The 26270-nt window shown below is 39.2% G+C and overlaps 1 protein-coding gene across 1 annotated transcript in view; it reads right to left on the bottom strand.

The window, feature by feature from the left end:
- LOC138610361 (ADP-ribosylation factor-like protein 15) overlaps nucleotides 1-23165 on the bottom strand; it is a 105653-nt gene extending 82488 nt beyond the window's left edge. Inside the window, exon 1 of the mRNA XM_069683101.1 lies at nucleotides 22849-23165. Coding sequence (XP_069539202.1) covers nucleotides 22849-22860 — 12 coding nt within the window. The 5' untranslated portion in view covers nucleotides 22861-23165. The remainder of the gene's footprint in view (nucleotides 1-22848) is intronic.
- Nucleotides 23166-26270: the final 3105 nt, after the last annotated feature.

Genomic DNA, 26270 nt, shown 5'->3' with positions numbered 1-26270 from the left:
TGCAATTACAGGCATTATTGAATTAGGACATCTTCTGGCCTTCTTCAAACATAATGTCCAAATAAAAAGGTGACTCATGGGGCCAGTAAGCTTCCATGTAGCTGTTTGAGAGGAATATTTTACTGGCTAAGCTCTTTTGTCAGATCTATTGAACAATAAGTACAGATATGTGGTAATTCAGTGTTTAGAAACCATCTGTCGGTGTCTGTGTCCCAAGCACTTCTCTTCTGTACAAAGCAGCACAAAAAAAATTCTATTAACTTACAGATTTTTATAAACTTGCTTCTGATGTTTAATGATTTGTTCATTCTCTCAGTTCCTGTAGTTAAAAAAAAAAGTTTTATATAAAATATCAATATCAAACTTTTAAGCATTAGTCTCAAAACTGCAGTGTTTCTTTAGCTGCAAACAATCATTATTTTCATAACGGATTAGGCTAATATTATTATTTTCACATTATTAATTAATATAGCAGAGTCTATAAAATCTCTAAAAATTATGCAAGATGCTCATCACTAATTCTCAGAGCCCAAAGTGATCTTCTAAATGTGTATATGGTCCTATGTACAGTGTGAATCCCAGAGAGTCTGAAGTATATTTATCATCATAAATGACTAATAAAAGCAGGAACCATCAAGTTTGACATTTTTGCTTGGAAATTGACTTAAATGATCAAACAATTATCAAAACAGTTGGAAATTCATTTACTTTTGATTGACTAATTGATTAATGGAGTCATATTTGAAACTCTAACACTTTACTTTTTTGTGATCCCGTGAAAACTCACAAACGTGATGACTGTCAGATGTGGCAAACACACAAAAATCTGACTACAAAGGCGTTAAGTTTTACTTGTCTATGTTACTACCTTTAAACAATAGACTAGTTACTAAGAGGGTTAAGTCTTTTTCCATGTGGTGCTGCCAAAATTTGCCTGTGGCCTGTAACTCCTGCATAAAGGAAAAGTGACCCTGTCCTTAGTTTAAAGGAACAGGCAGCTGGAGCTGAACTGTAATGGAACGCACTAAGTGCATTGTGCTTTAAACAACAGTCAAAAGAGGTCTATAGTTAAAGATACATGACCTCAATTGAAAGATGACCTCAATAAGTTCAGCACCTCCCTTACTTGTCTTTGTCAACCACAGCAGTGTCTGTTCAACAACAATAGAGGGCGCCATTACTCTGTCTTAAATCAGCGTCTCACTCAAACAAACCGGCAGACACAATCCTTCCCACTTCTACAACACTGCTGTTCAGCATAAACATAAAGTGTGCTAGGAAATCAGAACCAATCTGTCATGGACCCAGTTTACTTTGTAGTCCTGATCCCTGAGTGATCTGAGAACAGATCACACACAGAGCTTTATAATAGAATTCAATAAGAGCCCAGTAGTGATGCTCATGGCTTCATGGGTATTAGAGGAGCAGTAACTCTACAGGAGTTGAGACCCCTATGCCCCCATGTTCTCATCCTTTGTTTTACAAAAGCACAAAGGAACACAAGTCATAGTGTAAACTAGGAACACAAAAGCCTAACTGTTGTTTTATCTCTTTTAATCTACAGGTATCTCACTCTTGCTCAATTTTGCATTTTATTAGTCCAGCGTGCGTTTTTTTTTTTTTTCTTAAACAGATTCCACAAGAAAAATGTTAATGACTCTTGTTCAAGTAAAAATCACAGGCGGCGCCCAGTTAGTGGCGTGTTTCCATCACCCAGCAGTGGTTGGTCTGCCAGAGAGGGTAGGCGGAGCTAAGCGGCTGCTTTTCCGGTCCCCACAAGTGTTGTGATTAAACAGTAATCTACTATGGCTGAACAAACAAAGAAGATACAGATACAACTTCAAAAATAAGTGAAACTCCAAAGACAAATTAGTCGCTCAGATGAAGGCAAACAGTCTAAAAAGGAAAGCGACCGTCAGCGAGGAAAGTTACAACCTTGACAAAGGGAGCCAGGCATAGACGTCTGGTAAAATTGGGAAGAGTACTCACACAAAGGTGCTGCCAAAGAGAACGACACTGAAAACTTTGAGATTGAATCTTTAAAGGTGTAAGAAAAATTGTTTTAAAATGTGTATCTTTCAAATTATAGTAACCTTCACATATGGAGATACTGGGGCTGCTATTGCTGGTAATTGTTTGCTGCTTTTTGATACGACTGCTGATGTAAGCGACATTTTTAGTGACAAAATCAAAACAATCTTTTTAAATACCTCAGGTGCAGGAATTCAATGTTTTTTTCAACAAAGCCCCTTAGGCTAAGTAATCCAACAAAAGCACTGAACTGAAAATTCTGATTTGTAAACACAAGTAAACAAATGTATTATCATATCACTGTTAAATGATCATACTCTGCAGTCATTGCCAACTTTCAGTGGTTCACAGTTTCTTAGACTTTACACAGTTTATAAACTAAACCCTCGTCACCCGGAGCATAAATGTCCTTGTAAAATTGAGCCTGCAGGATGTCTGTGCAGACCACTGAGTGAAGACTTCAAACTGTGAGTACTGGGTTTATTTTTAACACTGAAGTATGCATACATCCAGAAGGAAGCTAACAGTGTATAAATGATTAGATGTGGGTGTATGCATCTGGGCATGTCCATGCAGAGATCAACACCACAGCTGCCCACATCACTTTTTTGTCACACTTCCTCCATATGACACCAAAAATACCTGCACTCATAGAAAAACATGGAGAGGAGACCCTTTTTTATGGGATTGGGTCTTTCTCTCATCACTCATATCAAAGAGGATTACATCTGGGGGCGGGGACAGGCTTCTGTGGGCTCAACATTCATGTGGTCACAAAGCGTTATCTATTATGTTCATCTCACAGGCCAGGCGGTTCACAAATAGACACTCATGCTCAACAACTGTGGGCTCCACGATGGCAATTCTACAAAGAGCTCATTAGACCTGGTTTGTTCTTTAGGTAAAGCAGTGACTCATTTCATGGTTTGTGCTTAACAGGGAGGGACGTCTATTATATGCCTCTGTGAAATAGAGCTGTCAGAAATAGTAACTGGAACACGATCTGCCGCAGCTCCATTCTCATAATTAGGAGTCCCTCAGAGATGCATTGACTGTGGGGCTGACGGCTGCTGTCGAGCATCAGGTGGAAATCTGTTCCCCGCTATGGGGATGTACTGTAAGTGAAGTCTTCATTAGAATCACTGCTTAACTATGGGAACATTTGTAGATATTATTCTTACAACAAAGGGCTCAAATGTCAGCTGAGCCGAGCTGAGTTTGCTGAGCTACATACAGCACATGCACACTCCATGTATTTATGTATTTAATGCTGTCATTACAAGCACATTTAAAGTGTTTTTTAACCTAGGTGTTGCACTAAACTAGAACATGTGCCAGCTGAAAGTTGAATGAATCTACCACAAACAGATAAAAGACATCAGAGGAATCACATCTGAAACCTGCCACTACTTTGAAGACTGATACACACAAACATGGAGGCCAATTTATCAAGAGAGGAAGGAGAATATTTCTTTGACGGTTACCTTTTAACTTGTCAAGTCTTAACATTTATCAAGGCTACAAGGTTTGATGACTGATAAATATTAGCAGGTTACAGGCAGGAATAATCACCAGCTGTGTGTTTAATTAAAAGTTAAATTATTTCAAAAGGGGGTTCATGCTGTTTTCAGAATTGTACACAGCATTTATACACAACAGTGTTAACGTTTGGGCTGCAACTAACAACTTTCGATATAATTTCATCTTATGTTTCTCACTTCACAATGAATCCAATAGCTGCTACAGTTCTCTCACCCACAGTGAAATATTCCTATTAGGGGTGGGACAAAATATCGATATCGCAATATATTGTCGTCGTATATCAATTATAGCAGAATGGCTGTATCGTGATATTATCGTTATCATGGGCCACGTATCATATCGTGAGTTACCCTGCGATTCTCACCCTTAATTCCTATCGCATGTTTTGTTGGAAAGCATTAACTCATTTTTCTGACAAAAAAAAAAAAACTGCTTTAACAACTCAATTATTTTTAAAATAGCTGCAAGTTTGCAAACGAGACCATACAAAGTAATGCATATCAATATCATCATCAAGTCATTATTGTGTATAACTGCAATATATTAAAGTGTAGTGTCATCAATGATATCAAGACACCAAATAATCAGAACACTGAGGTTAAACCTCACTGTTTCATGACATTTGACAAACTGTGGTTAAAAAGATTTCAGTGTTTTTAAACACGTAGTCACTGAAATATCTGAATTCCTTGTTTTGAGGGCGAACAATGACTGCTGGCTAAAAAGAAGGAGGCCCTCTGGCTTGGAGGATTACTAAAGGAGATTGCAGCCCACTCATGTATTACAATGTCTTGTGGATAAGCATATTAAAATCTGTGCGTCAGGCCCTGAGCTCTGTGTGAAGATGGGTCCTTGTCATGTCACGGGGACAAAGACTATTGTATAACAGAAAGACGCTTTAAACAACAAAAGCCTGCAGAGAGAGGTTTCAGAATCAAGGGCATTATAAAGGAGGCCTCTGAAAATACAGGCCAACAGAGCACATGCATGCAATGTAAACAGACACGTTTTCTATTGAAACTGCATCTGCCTATTTGTTGCAATCTAATTTAAAGTTCTGCTGCTTTAGTGTGTGTGGCTTTTTCAGTTGAACCAATTTTACATATGAACTCCGGACAATGTCACCTGCCGCTCCTGCAGGTAATGTGCGGTTATTTTCAGGAGTGGAGAGCATCAGAAGCTTTGGGTTGTTTTACTTTCACTGTGCAGAAAGATGTCTGTGCATGGAGATGTGTGCAACAGTATTAAGTTCATGTTCACCTTTAATCTGATATTAAGGCGCGACCGTATAAATGATTTTTTGACATTACAAACAGGTCGATGTAAATCATGATCCACTATGCAGTTGCTGCTGTTACACAAACACTGACAATGGATTTTTCTGCTAGTAGCTAAACTCAGGAATATACAAAAATATTTGTATATTTAAACGACTCAAGATAATTTGTGTCTTGGAGGAACAAATGATTATTATACATGTTTAATTAATAATCTGAGCACATGTTCCTCCTTTTTTTTCTTCTTTCTGGTTTCATTGATCAGAAACATTTTCTCACAGCCATAAAAAACATCAATTAGGCTGCTCCTAGATTATGAAGATATTCTGTTGACCCCAAAGGGTACGATCTCTTCAATAAGCAGTGCTTCTAGCTCCAGGACTTCACAAATTTAAATACATTGAATGTTAATAATGCATAGTTAATGTTGTGTTGACTTGCACTGTCGATTTACAAACACAAGGTAAATTGAACCTTTACTGTAAGTAGTTCATGTACTGGATAGAGTTTGATAAGAATTTGGCAGGCATGTAACATTTTGGATGGTTGATGATAAGTAGTTATAATAATAAAACATTTTATTTACATAGCACTATTCAAAACAAACGTTACAAAGTGCTTTACAAAGCAATTCGAGTTGAGTTAACAAACTATAAAGAAGAGAAGAGATAAAATAACAGTGAAAGTAAATATGAAGATAAATAAAAACAAGCATAAACAGGCACACAAGGGCTTACACATACACACATACAAGTGTTTAAAGCTACATAACTGCTCCTTAGTGTTTGCCTGGAGCAGGTATTTCGATAGGTGGGTGGGTAGGTCCTTTATTGATCCTGAGGGGAATTTAGGCATCCAGTAGCGACATATGACATTACACATCTGTCACCCCCACCCCCCTTAAGCCCGTAACAAAATAATAAAGTTAGGGACAAAATAAAAATAAAGGCTGTTAAAATTACAAATATACACTGCAACATGTCACGAACCAGCTCAAAGTCAGTGACAAAGAAGGGAATCAATTTATCATGAAACTAGATACAATCAATATAATTATGTAAGTTAGCTGGGTCGGTCATGAATGCAGTGTATGGATGAGTGTTGTGTTGAATGCAAACAAAACACAGAACAAGCCAAACCAGCTGGTGGAGGCCTGGGAGGAAGAGAGGACAGACAGAGGTTAGAGTGGAAGCCACTTAAAGAAGCTGAGGCCCAATTAACTCAGGTGTAGCAGTTTCCTGATGTCCTTCCCGACCCCTGTCCATTGGCTCCTGAACCAGGAAGTCAAGCAAACCAATAGCAGGCAGAGAGGGCAGGACGTCAGTGGCTGTATGGAGGTAGTGCAGATGTAAACAACATGAGCAGAGTGAGTGCTTTAGATTTAGTGCCACACTTTACACATCGCACCCCAAAATGACAGACCTGAAGAAGAAGATGCTCCAGAACTGTGTTTTACTACGACAAACATGCTTGTTTTGAGCACACTTTTGTCCAGTGTGTTTCTGCCCTGCTTCTGTGACTAGCTGGCATGAGGCTTGCTGCGACATCCTCCCACCTCTGTACCTCTGTGACTGTGTTTGTCTTCTCCGGCTTCTCTCTTTGTTGCCGTTAAAGTTTTCCCCATTTTTCCTACAGAACTGTAACAGCTGTGTTTTCTATTATGGCCTAAATTGCTCAGTTCATCTCAGCACATTTGCTTACCCCTGAGCCTGCTCTTCTCTTTATTGTAACAGTGCTTTCAGAGAATCCAGTGTATATTTTGCCTGGTTAAATGTGGCTGTGGGTCTCCTGAATAGAATTACACCCCTGGAAACAATCATTCAAGTCCACATAAAGGATACAAGCATGTAGGCATGACTACTGCACAATATTAAATGCTACTAGAATGTGGTCCTGAAAAACTTCAGCTTCAAGTTCCTGCTACACATGGTACACAAAGGCCAATCGTGGCGTCGCCCTGCTCTGTCGGCCAATACATCTGGAACAGGAAGTCATTCTTTGTTGTTTCCTAAACAGCCAGAGCCAAATTCCTTCCCAAAATGTCCTTGACACAACAAAACAGACGTAAGTAACTGGCAGACAGGTTTTAGGAAACAGTACTCGGTAGTGGGTGTGTGACCTTTAGTGATCTCCCAGTCATCATCCCACCGGGTCTGGAGGTTATTTTGAAGTGTGGGATATTCGTGGTCCAGGATGGGGCAATGGCTGCTCCCATCCTGCCTTTCAAAAGCACGGAAGCAGGTTTAAATTTATGCGCTTTCTGACATAATAGGCTATACAAAAACAGTTACTCTTTGGGACTTATGGGTACCACAGGCATAACAAATGTTTAAAGCCATTATTGCATTTACACTCTGTCACAGTTGAATCAAACTGATTCACTATGAAACTATGTCAAAGAAAGAAAAACAGAAACGTATTTCAGTGAGAAATACTGTTGTACCCATTTACAGTTCTGGGTTAATGGTATGTCGTGATCAGTGAAATAAAGTCTTAACATGATGAGTGGATTACACCCAGTGCCTGATGTATCTCAAGATAAGAAAGCTAAAAATACACCTTCCTGAAAACAGGATGATCTTTTTCAGACAATAACCTTTCCAGCTGTTTCACTATGATTCTCTAAAAACAGCTTTTCCTGTTTGGCTCTTACGGTTTATTTTACAACTTAATATTGATAATGACAAAATGTTTGTCATTTTTAATATTAGGTTGTATAAGAGCTTCCACAATTTAAGGTTACATTTGTGTTGACAAATGTACTCAGAAAGTAGTGCTGAGTGCTCACACTCACCTGAAAAATCTAATGCAGTTCAGTACAACAGCACTGCCATGGAGTCTGCTTTTATGAAGTTTAGTTTCTGTTGACTTTTGTTTTGTTGAGAGTCGGAGTGTGTAAATTCAATTATGTTTATTATTGAGGCCATTATTGAGGTGGTGTTGTACTGAACTCAATTATATTGAGATGTGTCTCTAATTTGTTCTTGTCCCTGTTTACATACATGAGGGGGCCAGAGTATTAGAAATACCTCCAGCTCAGTGCGGCCCCACCACCAATTATGACCTTGATGCTGAAATATCATTGAATTAACACCTCTATGACAGCTTAGAAAAAAGCCTGTACATTACAGGCGACATAAAAGCAAATCTTATAGCTGGATGGATGGATTTTTCAGGTGTATTTAATGAAGCGGCCAGTGAGTGTATATTTAAAGACAGATTTTGCAATTTTTTTTCTCCTATGGACGTCACACAAAACAGAAATTTGGCTTTTGCTGTTTCCTCTCTCTCAGGTTGATCACACGAAGGGTTGTTGCTGCTGGCACAGACTGTGTCTAGGTCATTGAAACCTCTGCCGTCTTAGTGGCAGGGAATCCATAGAGATCCTTCCAGATAAGCTGCCATCTCTCTACTCAATATGCCAACCTGAAATCCGTCAGACAAAGGAGCGACTTGTCAAGCATAACAAAAAACATCCTTCAATGTAAATAGGTTAAAAATTTGACACCCTGAAATGTATAACGCTTTCTATATATAACATTATGTCGTGTATTATCAGTTAATTAACCTCGCAGCTATACACCTATTTGAAATGAGGCAGCACACAGGGGGACACTAAACTGGCACGGCTAAACAGACAGAGAAGTGTGCCTTTGTGACTTTAACATACTGCATTATAAATGAAGCTGTTCACACCAGTATTAAACGTCACAGCTCAAAGAGTACTGTGGTCAATCATTTCCCAGTACGTCACTCACACAGGGGTCTTTGTGAACTTCGTTGCCATTTGGCAATGTCTAGCAGTTATCTATTCAAACCCAAGCATGCATAGACACATGGTACAAGAGCTTTTCTGTTAAAGTGTGAGCTGAGATGAACTTTCCAACCCAAGCTGAAAAACTACTTGTTTCTCAGTGCTTTTAGTTTATTGTCTTTTATGTCAAATTAATTTACCATTTGATTTGTTGTTGTTTTTAAGTGTGTGATTTGTTTTCTTGCTTTTATCAATTTGTATCCCTTGTTTCTTGTTATTCTGCCTGTGTACTCTGTAAGGCACTATGGTTGCCTTGGGGTATAAAATGTGCTGCATAAATACATTGGCTTGCCTGCTTTAACTGCTAACAAAGGTGAAAATCTATGTCGGGCTCCACGTGTAAAGTATAGTTCAGTTTAAAAACAAATGTGCTGATAAGACGGTATGGGAGCAGCTGTTAAGCAGGATTATTAAAGACCCTCTCCAGGGAAAATCAAGTGTTTAACCTTGTAAACATCTCCATGTGGTGTTTTTCATGCGCTACAAGACATATCAGGGACAACATCAGCAGTCATCTCCATGGCTGGGCCGGTCTGCTTTTAAACTGCAGTGTACCAAGGACGGGCTGAACGACACGTTTTCAGATTGGCAGGTTTGAGACGTCACAAAACTAAGGAGCCAATCCCGTTAATGGACGGGGTGACGCTATGCATATCATTATGTGCAACCTATGGCAACCACTCGGGTGATGCGAGCCAGCTTTAACAGTCATCATAAGACATCGTACGACTACGCAGATTCTGGAATTTGTAATGAAGGAGAAGGAGGAGACATTTTTACAAGGTAGTTAAATGTATTTTGCAGAAAAAAGAATTCCAGACACAATTTCTTTTTTCAAACATGACTAGAGCTGGTCTTTAACAATTCAACCTTGCTGTCATGCTTCTACATGAAATCACATACAACTTGGATGGAACTAACTTGCAAAAGACATTTATATTCCTAATGAGGCTTTTCCTAATTAAATACAATTTTAATTAACTGCCCACTGTTACTTATTACCATACACTGTTATGGTCACAACCTAAATAAAAAGTAAAAAGGGGGAGACTGGGAATGAGAACAAACACGACTCTCCACCATAATAGGTAGCAGGGGGAGGTGGCTGCTCACAGCTGATGAGTGGGGACAAACCTCCATCGGCCTGTGGTAACTGGAAAAGGGTAAAGCCATGCAGTGACACAGCACGGAAACCCAGGAGCCATAAAGAAACAAAACATCCTCACAGGCTCTGCCTACTCAGGTGTCAAATACAGCCTTCAGCGAGAGACTGACAAATGGATCAAGTAAAATGATACAGACACACTGGTGTTCTGCACGACATGTGAGAGAAAACAATGTGCACCTCTTTTACTTCAGAATGTAGTGTTCAAGCACAAAGCAGTACACTGTAGCACGGGTTTTCTTTTAATGATGTTTACACTCAAAATATTTAACACATGACTGTTTAGTGAGTTTCAGTGCATGTACTCCAGATGCTGATCTAAATATTTGAATGCATCTTTGACTTTTAAAAGTGAAACAAAAAAAAAAGATAATCTTTCTTTTTATGTTCATATTGAAAACAGGAAGCAGGTGTTACCACCACTGTTGCTGCAGCTGCACAAAAAGCAACACGTTAAATGGTTCAGAACTTTAAACCCACAAACTTGACTTTAACGTCAGATGTTCAATAAAAAATATGAAGTGTCATCAGTATAGAGCATGCCACCAACGTCTTTCTGCATAACCTGAGAATATTTTCTAATTACTTGAAAAACGTAATGTAGTCAGAGTTTCTGTAAAACAGCCTCCAATCAGCTCACACATGGACATTAAAATAATATCTCTCTGTAATGGACGGGTCAATCTCGTCCCCTCTGTTCAAAGAGTCCTGTATGGAGCTGCTGGGGTAGAATCTGTGCCGTGTAAGGTTTTTGGTGTGCAAACTTGTGTAAGGCTCCGATTTGCATTTTAAAGTCAATCAGGTCATTCTCCCCAATCCCCATGCACACGCTGCCGTGTCTCTATCCAAATTAAGCATGAACCGGCCATGAGACTCCTGGTCTGAATAATGTGGCCTGGGCCTGGGGTCAGAGCCAGAGCCAGCATTCAGTGGAGCAGCCATTTTCCACTCCATTAATGACATAATGAGGTGAGCACCAAGTGCTTAATACGATCACTTAGGCTCTTAATGGTTAAGATATGACAGTGTCCAAAAAGAAGTAGCTATGGCACCCACACACAGTGACTTATACTGATGTCACATGGCACCTGCTGTTACTGAGAATTTATCCAGATGAAACCTAGAGGGGCAGCACGAACCCTTTGGCAGGGTTGGGTCTGATTGGGCAGTTTAGCTGGATTTATACTTACACAAGAAGAGAATGGGAGTTGGAGATATCTATGGGGTTGTGATATACGGTTCAGCATCAGAAGTAAGCATTAAGGAATATGGGTCTATTCCATGCAGTTGATATATTTACATCATGATACTCTGTTGTGTACAGCGTGCTTTACTCTGAGCAGAGGGTTTGCAGTGAAGATGTCTTAAATAATTATTATAGGAAAAGATAACTGAGCTGTTTTTCTCAAATGCTTCACATCTCTGCAGCGTCAGTAACTTTAAAGAGAAAAACAAGAAGCAAATCACAGTTCTTGCTGTCCCCACATGGTATCTCCATGCATCGCTGCCGTCGCCCTGACATTTACATTTCTCAGGAGGCACAAGTGAGCTACGTCATGGACTTTAGTGTTGCTTTAGAACCTACACATACAGCTAGAGATGGCAGTTATGGGTCTTTGCAGTGCAGTGATTCGGATCTTCGAATCTCGTTCAGCTGCAAGATCAGTTCATGAGACTCATTCACCAAGTCGTTCAGTCACATTTCCAATTTACCCGTAACGACAAAGAAACAACTCACTCACTCTCACTTGTTTATGAACGATGATGGCTCCCGTTGCTCTCACTGATCTTCTCGTAAAATCATCACAATATAACAGTCACTTGGCCCAACTTGTCCATTACTAAACCTTCTGACGTTAAAATGTCTTAATAAATAAACATTATTTAGTTTGTGTACATCTGTCAGTGGTTTAAACGTTCGAAAATCGGGTCGTATCGCTCATGAGGACCATTCTCGTTTAGTGGACGACTGAGCGAGTGAGAGAGAGACACATTCTGTCAAGTGATGGGTTCCATAGTTCTCCCAACCACCAATGACATGGTCATTTGATACAGCCCTCTTCCAAAAGGCTATTGATGCGTGCTAACATCAATCAGTCTGGTTTTTTAAAAGGAAGAAGGAAGGGATTGGGAAGCCGCGAGCAGAGCAGAGCCAGACTCAATTCTGTTGGACGTTAACATCAAGCGAGAGAGGATTTAATGAACGGCAGGAACGAATCAATGCATGGAATTGAACAGATCATTCAATTCACAAAAAAGATTTTTGAACGAATCGTTCATCTCTACAAGCAGCCTCCATAGATGTTGTCCTACCCCTAAAAGTAAAAATATTTGGCTCTACTTTCTTCAACTTTTTTGAATTCTTTTCCCCATGACTCTGACGTGCTGCTCCGATTAAATGCCGTGAATTTAATGTATGATCTGATTCATCAGATTTGTAGCGAATAATTCATAGTGGACGTGGTTAATGAATGACGATTCAAACGGCCTCGCTCATTAAACCGGTGGCTTACACACGATTCAAAACAAGTTTATTGTGACAAAGATTGTTGAATTGGCAGCATTTTAGGGTTAAACCAAATGATACAAGAGCACTAGCAAATGTCCAAGTAGCAATACAGACATACATTTTCATCTTAGAGTGCTATCAGACAGGATGGGGCGATCTGGCCATGATTTATGACTTAAATTGAGTTCATGCTGGCAATGTGTATGGTTTAGCTGCAGCTATCTTGTGCATCTTGCAGCGCCACACACTCAGCACACTCTTAGCTGCATGCCTCTGTTTATGAGGTTTGCAGCTAAGAGTGTCTGTTTATGCTGGAATAAATAAGTTGTGCTGCTGCTTTTAGCTGCAACAGACTTCATACAAACTTTACAGCAGACAGTGGTTTGCTTGATGTCGGACACTGCAAAATCTAACAACTTCCAGATTACTGAGGAGACTCTTTTGGGAGCAGACTCCTCACTTTTATGAGCACAATACTTTTGTAGTTTACTTTTGTCTAAAAAGAACTCTTTCATAAATATATGTGGATAACAAGTTGTGGTGGTTCGTTTCAAACAACATTCAAAACCAAATATTCAAAAGAATAAATAAAATCAATTTATCTCCCTGGTCTAAAATGAGATATACAACTTAGTACATGCCAGAAATAGTTTATGGTATTGGATGGGACAAGCATCGCCTATACTTGAAAGTTCTGTAGGTTCTTGGCGCTGACAATATTACTAGGCCTCTGCTACATTCTTATGGCATTACTGACATTGCAATTAAACAGATAAAAATACCTGTAGTTTTGGAAAAAGTAGAATTTTCTCTTCTTCTCTTTTTGGTGTTCACAGTGTGAGTGGGTGCCTTTGTACAGAACCTCAGCAGGAAAATGGGGGATTCCAAAGTGTGTTTTTTCCAGTCATAACAAGAATGGTTTGTGGCTCGTACAGAGCTGGATCAGAGCTCGAGACAGTAAGTGTAAACAGCTTACTGTAAATCTGCTGTGAAATGACTGATAAAGTAAATGTTACAAAGTTGTACATTTGTACTGGAGACATGCAGACGCACTGAGACTGGATCACATCACTCCTCTCACACAGCATCACACAAGCTGGGGTTGTGTTTTGCTCACCACCGTACAGGATATTGTGGTGAGTCAGCAGGGGTTTGAATGTCAATGCTCCCAAGCCAATAAAAACAATCACTCCTTTGAAGTTCTCCGTGGTAGCCTTATACTTATATTGATCCCCATTTTAAGCACTCAGTAATCCAACGGTAGCTTATAACCAAGTGAGGGGCTGAAAACTAACTAAAAAGGTCCAGGGGGGTTTCACCTCTTTAAGCATGCATGGAATGAACAGATTTCTAAGTTTCAAAAGGTGGCGTCATTTTCTATTTCAACAAGATTTAATGACATTTTATTTCTTAGCTATATTCTGATCCACACTACAGCAAGATATGGCATTCAACGCTGTACTCCACTTATTTGTTTGGCTTGTTAGCCTAGTTAACTTTAGACTTCCATGCAGTTTGGTAGCTTCCTCCTTCTTTCTTTAAGCAAGATAGCAGCCCAGCACACTGCTCACACATGACATAGTACGTGCATGTAGTACTACCTCTGTTACTTCTGTTACACCTCTGATACACCTCTGTTACTACCTCTGTTACTTCTGTTACACCTCTGATACACCTCTGTTACTACCTCTGTTACTACCTCTGTTACTACCTCTGTTACTTCTGTTACAACTTATGATCTAATTAGGGTTTAAATTAAAAATTGTTATATATTCCCAGTACTTTACTAACAGCATGGCTCTACCAGCTGGTAATGATTGGTGAGAGCAGAAGAAAACCTCACTTGAGCCTCGAATGCAACCAGAAAATAATCACAATACTCCTTCAAACTGCCGCTATCACCTGCAATAGTTGTTTTATTATCAGCCTTCCAAATCTTCAGTATCTTGAGTATTGTCTTAATACAATGACTTAACCTGTCTTGTGCTTTTCCTCCATATTTCATACAAGCACAGCATGTACTGTAGCTGTGCACAAGCTTAATGTTAAACATTGAAAAAGCCTCTCTGTTAATGTTCATTGTAAAAGCTTCATGATCTGGTCAGGGAATAACAGAGGACCTGACAATATCCAACATGAGTCACCAGCCGTGGTTAAAGTACAACTATTTTAAAATGTACAGCCTTGTGCAACAATGTACAATTTTCTGACACTAAATTATTAGTGAAAGCTGGATCTGATGTGACATGTAGATTTAATGTAATCACTTATAAATTCTGCATTTTTAGTGGGCATTCATTTTTAACCATTGGAGTGTCACCACAATAACAGGACAAACAACTTCAGCTATATTTTCTCCATTTCCTCAGAGGGAGAATATTTATGAATGCATTCATAACTGCTCTGCTCTTAAGGCGGCTTGAACTACAACCATTGACCAGCCGGTTGCTAGGAGCTGCAGGAAAAAGATGATCTATCTCTGTTTCTATTCTCAGAGAAACCGTCTTCACTCACAGACAGCCTGTTCTCTGTAGGTTTCTGTTACATCTCACAGCACCGACATCCACCTGTTCCACCTTAATATTATGTGAACACCCACTCAAATGAAGCCGAGCACACTCTCCATTCAGTGACCAGGCAACAGTGAAGCAGCAGCCACTGTTTCTTGGTCAGAATCTGTTTCACAACAGATTCAACCACGGTAAAACTACAGACTTAAATCCAGCACAAACACAACACAGCACATCCCTGTCGTTCTCACACCAAAAGATAGCAGCATGTGTGCATTTTCTTACCGTGTAAAGCCCAATCCTGCACAAGGCAAGGGAGAGCTGCATGTGCTCCGACATTGTGCTCAACAACAAGCGTAACCCCCGGCAACAAACAAGCCAAGCCTCTGGAGTAAGTGAATGGATGGAGGAGGATCAGAAGCGAAACAGTGACAGGTCATCAACATAGGTCCAGCCCTTTTGTTGTCTCCTGGTCAGCAGCCCATACGATCCATTTCTTTTTAAGTCGGAGCCTGACAGCAGGGTTTTGTAAGGACGGAGATGAGCGAGATGAGCAGGAAGCTTATCTTGTGTTTACTCCACGCATTCATTCAGAGAAAGATAAAAAACTATTGCCACAAGGATCAGCCGACTGACACAAGCTTGAGATTAGTTTGTGAGGATCTCTACACAGAGATTAAGGGCTCAGTGACAACTAGGGATCTAGAATAAGACCACAAATTGGATTAGTCACCATTACCCACCCACACACTATGCCCATACTGTACGCACAGCTTCATGAAGTATGAAAACCACTGTTCTCTATGCATAGAGGAGGATGAAGGGATCGACCACTGGAGCTTACAGCGGTCATGGGGATTTGAACAACTGTTGTGGGACGCTTTGTCGGAAGTGGGTCCATTCAGGGAGAAATGTGAGTCATGTTCAAATTGGTTGTTTTGGTCAGATCAGCTGTCTAGTTATCGCTGCTGCTACTTCCTGCTGACATACTGCATATAGGCAGCAACACAGAGTGCTAAACTGTAATGCAATGAGGCTACATGACAAACTATTACACCAGCAACAGGTAAAATAGATTTGAAACTGATAAAATGTATGAAGAATGCAAAAATCATTGAACTGCACGCAACATTTAATTCATTCAATTGACTGTCCCTTTAAAGTGGTTATGTCGAAGATCACAGTTTCGTTCTCTTTGGCGCCACCTTTGGTGATAAATGGTAATTGAGGGAGCACACTTCCCAGATATCCAGACAGTGTTGCATGTGTGACATCCACGATATGCTCCTGTTGTAACTCTTGAGTTTGCCTTCATCTGAGCACTGAATTTGTTTCTTTTTCTTTGGATTGTCACTTATTTTTCAAGTTGTATCTGTAGTCATCGATCTTTCCTTTGTTTGTTCAGCCATAGTAGATCTCGAAACACTTGCCGCTTAGCTCCGCCTACCCTCTCTGGCAGACCAACCACTGCTGGGTGACGGAAACGGGTCACTAACTGGGCGCCACTTTTGATTTTCTCCATGAATGTCGCCACAGACACCCAGTCCTTAAAAATATGATATACTGCAAATGCAAAGGCTTTCATCAGTGGGCCATAAGTTCAATCACTATTGTGTTGCCTCATTCGGTGATAGCCACTAAACAGACATTTATTTAAATGAAAATTTGGACGCTATAGTATGCTTTTGCAGCGAATCAAATGTGACAATAAACAACAACAATAGGACAGGGACATCTGTCACTTTCCTCACTACAGTTAAACTCAGCTAATTAGTTTTATACAACTCTGAACTCAACAGTTGGCACAAACTGAACATGGTGTGTTGCCCTGTCCAATCTGGTGCAACAGGTAAATAAAAAACAGGTTATAATTTGATTATACCACATTCATAAAACCTTAAGTCAGTCTACCAAAATAACACACTGATGATGTGATCACAATGTTTTCCATCCTATAAATCATTCCACAATGCAGTGTATCTATTTACTATTAAATAAACTACTGAAAATAAAAGATTTATTTTAGATTTTAAAGAAGCCAGAAACTTCAACCTGCTGTACACGCAGTTGTCACAAAGCATGTTTTTAAACCAAAGCATTGGGGCAACTTTGGGTCTCATGTTAAGGCTAGTATCATATATTTTAAAATACCTGGGTTAAAATCTATTCGAGAAGTTCAGTCACACCTCTCTTCCTTTCTCCCTCTTTCTCGGAAAAAGAGAATCTTAAAAGCTTTTCATACACTACACCTGGCATGGTAGATCCCTCCTTTGTCAGGCAACTGCTCATGTAACAAGAAGGCAGAAAATAAAAGTCGAGCTTTAGAGGAGTTTGTTCAGTTTGACATTAGGTCAGGAATATATGCTTTCCTATAAAAGCATTGAGTCACTGATAAAGCTCTGCTTAACAAACTGCATCTGCTCGTGGCTTTTATGGACCCGTCCCACAACTACTCAAATGACTTCAGAGCACTAAACCACTGAAAACAAATCCCTCTGCATATCCATGTTCCATGTGAGAGAGGAAAGTAAAGGAAATGAAATGCAATAAAAAAATATGAAAAAAAAAAACAGTTAGCTAATGCCTTCTTTAGAGCAACGGTCCATAAACCTATGTGGATGCCGATATAGAAGGAGCTTAGAGTGCCTGTGCCTGATCACGATAATAGCATTATGAAATCCCATAAATATTCCCTTATCTCCAACAGTAACGCTGATGTTAGTCCAGCTCAAGATGCTGACTCACTAGCACTCTCCACAGACACCAGGGAATCACTGCAATGAGTTAGCAAGCAGACAGAAAACATGGCCGACATGCTGCTGGCAGGTTAAAATCAGGGACATTTGTTCAGGAATGCAGTTGTGCACAGAATGGTATTTCACTTTATAGCTGGAGGCCATGCACGTTACATAAAAAGCCTGGGTTAAGAAACTGCGACCAAACTTTAGGTAAATATCAGATCACATCCATTCAACCTGGAACCAAAGTAAACCTGCTCTCGCTGATGAATTAAGTAAATGATTGGCCAAATATCATATAAAAAGCACACACATTGTTTTGTGCGACTGTTTGTGCCCTTACGTGCACACGATAGGTCATTTTTGTTTGGAGACCTGTGCCAGCACCAGCGAGGTGTGGAACACGGTCAGATAGGGGACAACACAGAGGAGAAGTAACACCAGCCTTGTATCCCATAGGCTAACAAGCTGTATTCATACGCTGCCAAGAACTTCCCATCAGCTCCATTTCCTCTGCTCAATGGTGAGATGTGGATCTGCTATAGCCTGCTGTGTGCCCTTGGAAGGGAGGTCTGCTCTGAAATACAGTTTGTCTGCTGAAAACACAGGCAAGCTTCTGCTAGGACTATTTCTTCTCATGAGGTGTGATCTTTTTACAGACCAGATAAACAATCGGGCATCCTGATAGCCAAATGGTTACGGTAGTGGTACATAACTGAGGCATCTCTGCTTGGTTCAGGCTGGGGACCTTGGTCGCATGTCAGGCTCTTTCATTCCCCTCATTTCCTGTCTGCCTCTGTACTTTATGCTACAAAATAAAAGGCTATAATGTTAAAAAAAAATCTCTTAAAAAAAAACACTTAAAATTTTATGCAAGAACTCTGCATCCTACATGCTGCTCATTTCGCTATGAAAATCTCTTTAACAACACAACATCTGAGATGTTAACTCCAGTAAACTAGGGGTGTAAAGTAGGCTACTAAAATGCTTTCAGCATAATGACAGTAATCATCAGAGGAGAAAATAATGACAGCAATCACCAGAGGAGATCTCATATTTCCAATTATAGTTATTCAATTAAACATTTTAAGCTGATTTTCTTTGCTTGGGAATGTGTCTTCTTCACAAACTGTACATCAAAGCCTTAACACCTGACGTGTTGTTTCAAACACATTCATGTTGAATTGTAAAATGATGAAAAGTATAGTATATGTAACACTGTAGAATACTGGCCACAAGGCATCAATTCAATATTTGTAAATTCCTTCACAAAAAAAGAGAATCTAAAATAATTATTTGATTATAAAATGCTAATATAGCTTATAGACTATGTTGCCTGTTTTTCCTATGTGATGGAGAAGGTACACATTGCCTGTTTATTAAAAAAGCATCATTCCTGCTCAGATTTTATTCCCCATTTAGCTTAGCAATAAAAATATCCCACTACAGAACTTCAGAGCCAAACCAGGTCACTTTTAATGCTGTTCAAGTCTACAGTAGAGGTTGACCGATAGTGGATTTTTAAAGGCCGATATAATAACAATACTTTGTACGAGGAAAAAGCAGATAGCCGATTAATCAGCTGATATCTCCCTACCCCAGAAAAAAGAAAATGAAACTAATTTAAATGAGCAATCTTTATCTTTATTACATATCCTTACACATAACTGTTGAACTGAAAGTCTATGTCAAATAAATAACAAAATAAAAACATAAATCTGGAACAGAACATGAATCTCAAAGAGTAATGAACACCTAAATAAATAAAATAAGTAGTAAAGTAAATATAATCTGCAAATGAACATCTAACTCAAATTGTGCACATTGTGCCTTTCCTCAGCAAAATAGTCCCATAGAGGGACTGTGTTTCCTCCAACTGCCATCTAATGTAAGAAACAAGAAGCATGTAAATCAAACATGCAAGATCTACACAAAAAGCAGCCTGACACCTGTCCAAAAACAGGTGTCAGGCTGCCAGAATGAGAATTTAAAACTACTAGAGGACAGCTGCATCATTGCTTTCCCAGTTAAGGCCTTTAGTGTACTTGCTGTTAATTGTCTTCCCTTTTCAGAAATATTGAAAGTGTACCTATAGGGCTCAGTGTCTTATCAGGAAATTAAATCATTACCCAGTCAGTAATGCGAGCAGCAAAGTCTGCTTTTCCAGGGATCTGCAATTGAAATGTAATTGCTACCTGTAGTTTTGATGATGTGTAATTTGGGTAAGTTATATCATCTAGAAAAGAAAAGCTTTCAGCTATTAGCCTGCATTTCCCCTGTCAATAGTAGTAAAGCCAAATGTTATTCATTCACTTGCAAGTGTTTATAAGAGCGGATGGAAAACCAAACAGTTTAGTGTTTTTGGCATCATTCTTTAATGTGGATACTAAAAGACAGATATACCACTATGAACGTTTGAATGATTCAACAGCCTTTCTCACAACACAAAGGTGTACACAGATTTACTCTTTGGGTCCTTTTACCTACATTTTTCTTCCTTTTTTTCTTTCAGAACACGAGCCTGAGGAGAGGAGGCGTGATCCAGCCTGTTAGCAGAGGAAGCTCTCTGCTCCGTTATCTGCCACACCCGCCATCTTCTTATCATTTAAATTCTAAAAAACGTTGTTTTACAACAGTATAAAAATTGCTTTTTCAAAGAAATACATGACTTATCTGTTCAACACAGTCAAATGTTGTATAAGGTTGACATAATGGCCTCAGGCCGTGAATTAGCCCACAGCCGTTTCTGAGCACAAGAATGCAGTGGAATAGACGTGTTAGGATCATGCGAGAATGAGAGTGTGTTTACTGTGCTAAAAGTATTGTGCTAAAATCATGCTTCATGAGAATAAGGCTGCATGTTTTTGGGTGGATTTACAGAAATTGATTACACAGTCAGAGTTTGGTTTCCTCACACACAAAGTGCTTTCTCTTGAATGTCACAAGCAATATTAACCAATGTATCCTGTCTGGTGAAGACTACAACAAGTAAGGGTCCAAGAGTTGGCTACAGGGTGCACTTGTAATTTGGGAAGGTTGTATCACGGCAACAGCTAGCACCAAATTCCTCTGTCAGTGCTGCCGTTTTTGTGTGGTCTTTTTTAACACTGCGCTGACCGTGCAGGCTCACAGCCCTTCAACATGCTCCAGCTCCCAGTTGTAACAAACTCCAAGGTAGGCCACACAGTCATAATTCAAACCACAGTTATTACCCAGAAATGTGCAATGATTATGTTCTTTCATTCCTGTTTATCCCAAACACTCTTTCAGGCCTAACCCGATCTAAATCCTTACCTAACAGCATGAACAGGACACAAGACTAGCATAGTTTATCAAAGGTTTAGGGACAAATTCCTATTGATTTAAAGGGGAGACGGAGACATAGTTGATTTGGGTTTTGCGCCAGGTCTCCGGCGTTTCACAGCAGGAAAGGAGGCCTTGCACCTATTGAGAGCCTGACCTTAGAGGACAGCCAAGCACTCGGCTCCAGCAGTCCACAGAGTTACAGCTGTGCCTTCCACAGAAAACTGTTTGTCACAGAGTCTTAAATCCTCAAGCAAGTTGGCTGATTGTTTTTCCTATTCAAAGACTAAATATGGTCAAAACATATAGGCAATGTAATTGTTACTTATTGAACTGTGAAGAGAAAACATGTCAGCATAATAACAATGCCTCTTGTGTTAACATTTGGTATAAACAACTGCCCATTTACATGAAACTTAGATTACAGAATGACTCATGTTAGCCATGAATGCAGCACTTTGTTCCCTTTTATTCCACATAAGGTTTGTTACTCCACAAACAACCTAGACGTAAATCTGTTTGTATTGACTATGACACAACTGCTCTGGTGGCAGTTGCCGGAAAGGACTTTGTAAGCCTGACTCAAGAAACCTCCCAATGAAGCAGAAGTTCAAAGTTCCTTTTAGGTCTCACATCTTGGGAGGCCCATTATAAACAAGCTGATAACACTGGGTGGGCAAGTTCCTCTGCATTTTACACTGTCACTCTGTCCAACCCCCCCTGTGAGATGACAGCACAATGTCTGTGAACTCTTTTTTTCCTCTGGCTTTATACATTCCCAGAGAACGCTTTCAGTTACAGCTTCCTTTCTATTGTTGCACTATTTCAGCAGCAGCCATGCCATCCCTACAATGTGGGCAAAGGCCCAAAAACCATAATCTCACAGGCTAGAGCTGGCACAGTCGCCTGGACTGTAATATTTCTTTGTTGTCACAAGTATTAATCAAACCATCAAGAGGTCTAATATGTCAAACCAGTGCGGTTGTATAGTGTCTCACTAGCAGCAACATCTGGGCTCTAAGTAGCCAACAGTCTATAAGACTGTATAACTCCTCCCCGTTCCCCGTTGTGCACCTTCTGATATCATGTGCAATAACACTTTTAATATCAGCTTATATTATGTTCACCATGTACAATAATATTCTTCTATATCTGGCTATATTATGATTGTTACCATGCGCAATATTACTTTTCTATATCTGGCTATATTGTGTTGATTATTTGCAAAAACACTTTTCTGGCCACATTTATATTTGTATTTATGTTTATAGAGAATGCATAATCATGTGCAATACTTCCACTTATTTATTAGTACAATGGATAGTATCAGGAGCAATATAAAGTTTGTTATTATTGTGTGCAATTACATCTTATATCATGTATTATCTTTAAATTAATGAACTTGTGCAGTAGTACTGACAGTTATTTGTCAATACTACTGTCAATTTAACTGCCACCATTACTTCCTGCCTACTTCTGTAAATAACTATTATAATATAATACACACACTTTATATTTTCACTTATAATTGAGCTATTATTTGCAATTCTCTAATTGTACTGTATTTCTGGAGCTATCTGTCATTATAATTTTCTTCCTCTTGTACTTGACAGTGCAGCTTTATCCTCAGCAATAACAGTGAGTTTTGTGGACTACAACGTTACCATTAGATAACATAACTTACACTTGGTGTAGCTAGCTGGCTAGTTTCACATGTAAACAGTTCGGGGTCTGGGTCAACCAGTTAGAGCTTGTTCACACAACACTGATATGCGAAAGCTACAGGGTAGAGCTGACACACTATAACAACAACCGGTACTACAACTAGCTAAGTGTTGATATTCACACACCTGATTGAGATTACTCTCTGATTAGGAGACCAACTGGCAACAAACCAAACGTTAGAACCCGTTTTCATAAGAATACCCAACACCAAAGCATTTCGACTCATTTACTCACCAGATAATCCATGTACTATCGCTGACCAGTCACAGCAGCACGAACTGGCTTTGAAGTAATTCCGTTTTTGCTTCAATGAGTCTTAAATTCACTGGATTTGACCACACGTCGCTTTGTATTCCCCGCCTTTCGACAGCCAGAGCTAAATAAAAAACAGCCTTTGGTTAGGTTTTAAAAGCAGGGTTCTTCGCCGTCTTCTTCACCAATAAGACCAGTTTCAGCACAGGCACGACTGAGTTTGTTTGAAACGACGAGGGCCGCAGGGTTCGTATGCTTTTTCTGAATAAAGTAGCCCCTCGTCCACCGGCTGACTTCCAGTTTTATCACACAATTATCAGTTGAGTGTTTGGTTGAGGAAACAGGCGAAGCCTACAACGCTACGTCACGCACGTCGTCTTGCGCACGTAGCGTGGTCACATGACCAAACACATGGTGGCTATTTTCATTCTGTGAAGGATTCCTTTCTGAAACGTTTTTTTGTTGAAATCAACTTTTTCTCCGGACGTATGTGTTTTTATTTAAACTGTCGACACAATTTTAGCATCTGAAGTGTTAAATTATTATTATTTAGAGTAATGGTAGATATTCTCCTCCACATTGCTCAGGAGAGATGACTTTGTCACGTCACCTTATCAATGATGTAACACCACTGTACAAATCTACAGGGTTAAATCGTAGCACATAGAGGTGATACAGCTGTAGTAGAGGGGTTTCCTATACCTGATGAGCATAATGTATTTGTAGGTCGATGCAAAATATATGGCATCCTAATAATAAACTTTATTTTTTTTAAGCATCTTAATAAATAAATAAAAAGGTAATAAAACTGAATAAAATATTCAGACAAACCAATAAAAAGGCTGAAAGCACAAACATTAAAATGCAATGAAAGGAATGAAATTAAAAGAATACAAAATCTTGGGGAAAAAATTTACTTTAAGTAATATTTAAAAGGTAGACCTTAAGTTCTTAAAATAAAATATCACCTTATATTATCTTCCACATACTGTGTTTATCCCAAAATGTATTGCACAACTATGTGATTGTATTGAATCAATGTAATCCTTTAGTAACAAGTGAACCAACACTACAGATCATGTGCCTTTATGCAGTTGCATTTTTCCACATTATCAAGCTTGAAAATGCAACAGCCTCTGATGTAATACATTACACAATACATAATGAATGAAAGGGGATGATACAGTCAGTAAAAACACAGTTCAAAGTCTCGTTCCTCCGAAGCAAGCAGGCACTGATGTTACCAAACCTGGAAGGTGGCTAAAGGAAAGAATGTGCTTTTTTTTTTTTAAACTGTTTTCACTTAAAAGAGACACTTAAATAAATCTAACTGTATTACTAACTGTATAGCACCTTTCAGGAAATGTTAATTTGATTTACATCAAGTCTGCACAGAAAACCCGCTTCTAACTTGGAAAGCCATCACACAAAATAGGTCCAAATTATCAGGGCAGAAATGAGGAAGAATTATTTATTGGGAAGCAAACAGGAATCCAAGACAAATGTGAGATATCCTCCTCCTGATTAGAGGAAGAGTATAAATCAAGTCTGCTAATGTGATGCAAGCTGCATACCGAAGTAATCCTGTTCCCTGGAGACCACACTCCTCTTCAATATTTAATGTGCTGTGCTATAAAGGAAAGCTCCATGAACACAGTGAAATAGAAGGGGAACTGCATGTCCTCTGTACAGCTCTGACAGGCATGGAGGATGTTGAGAAGACACAAGGACAATTATTGCATTAACTTCAATTTGTAAGATATATACGCATGTATACATTGAATAATGCGTCTTCCTCAGGATATCTGAGCCAGTCCAATGTGAGAGGAGAGACCTCTGGTGGCCTGAAGTAAAATGCAGTGGTTGATTTAAGCAGTGGTTTACATTCCATTCATTTGTTAGAGGCTTATGTCCAAAGTGATACATACAAACACATCAGGAGCTATTTAAAGTTCCTCAAGGGCATTCTGACAAATGCACAGAGGGAGATAAGCACAACCCCAATGTCTACCTGTTATACCACCTGCTCTGGTGATTAACATGATTAAAGTCATACAGTGTAAATACATTGAGAGAGATGAAAAAAAGCAAACAAGTCTAATTCCTTGTATATGTACACATACTTGCCCAACAAAGCTGATGATGATGATTTTGAAGCTTCTTCTCTAAATAAAATCTAAAACCCTCCACAAGGGGGCAGTATGTACCAGTAAAAAGGGCACGTCACTGTTAGGCCACGCTGTGTTTTCCAGTTTACATATTTCCCATAGGAAATGGTTTGTTGATGTAACAGGATGTCAACCAAACCAATCGTGGGTGGTTGCATATTTGTCTCAGAGTAATTAACATTCATTCATAATATACAAGCACAGACTCATTTAATGTCCTTTTGGATTGTATTGCTCAACATTAAAAGAAACAACTTTTTGTGTTATTTTTTTTTGTCTGGATTACAGCTAGTATTTGTAAACATGCAAAAACCTGCGGCAAAGTTTTGTGATCTATCTATGTAAATATTGCCATTTTCATGTAAAAAAATCCAACAGATCAGAGGGAGACTGCATAAAGCTCATGCAACATTTAACTTCCCCTTTATAGCTGTGGTTATGATGTTAGAGAGCAGCTCCATAATAGGATTCATTGCAGGTTTTATTACCTGCCAGCCCTAAAGCTGTTGAAGTAAGGTGTATCCTTCCTGCACCATTACACCTCTGATATCTTAGCTATTCAATCTAAATGATAGAATCTAAGTTAACAAGTATAAAAACAACACTGTTATCACCTAAAAGGGGATGCTTGTTCCAGTTTCGTCTGGAGTTATCAGTTTATGTTCTATGAAGTGTCACATTTGAGCAGCATCACAGATTAGATGATTAGATTATTTTTAGGATATTGCAACACTGTCTGCTTTTCCTGTAAATTTGAGGCAACGGTTATGCTGTAGATACGATTAACAAATGCTGTACTTTGACATGTTTAGAGTATTAAACTAATATTTACTCAACTACAACTTCTCCACTGGAAAACATTTTAATATATATATATATATGATATAAATATATAGACATATATTGATCAAGGATATGTCTCTAGAAATCTTTAAGAAACTTAATCACAGCATTTAGCCATCATGTCTAAAACAGTTAACTGCCTGCTTAAATGATCATTACATGTATTTGTGTATCGTTAGGTCAGTGATTTATATATCACTGATTACATAACATTGGACCAGAAAAGAGACAAAACAAGAGATGACTTTGCTCAGCATAGATCGGATAGAAAAACAAAGGCTTTATCATCATGCTGTGAACCAGTCACCGTGATGTCAGCGTGTTTGGGAGGAAATTCCTTTCAGATGATGGTAAATGACAAAGGCTGGCAGGAATCCAGGTTAACCTGACATC

The sequence above is a fragment of the Semicossyphus pulcher genome, unplaced genomic scaffold, assembly GCF_022749685.1.
Source record: "Semicossyphus pulcher isolate SPU_LCO1_2020_fin unplaced genomic scaffold, fSemPul1.0.p SCAF_6, whole genome shotgun sequence".
Taxonomy (NCBI): Eukaryota; Metazoa; Chordata; class Actinopteri; order Labriformes; family Labridae; genus Semicossyphus; species Semicossyphus pulcher.
Note: the sequence above shows the minus strand (reverse complement) of the source record. Positions and strands in the feature narration are given on the sequence as shown.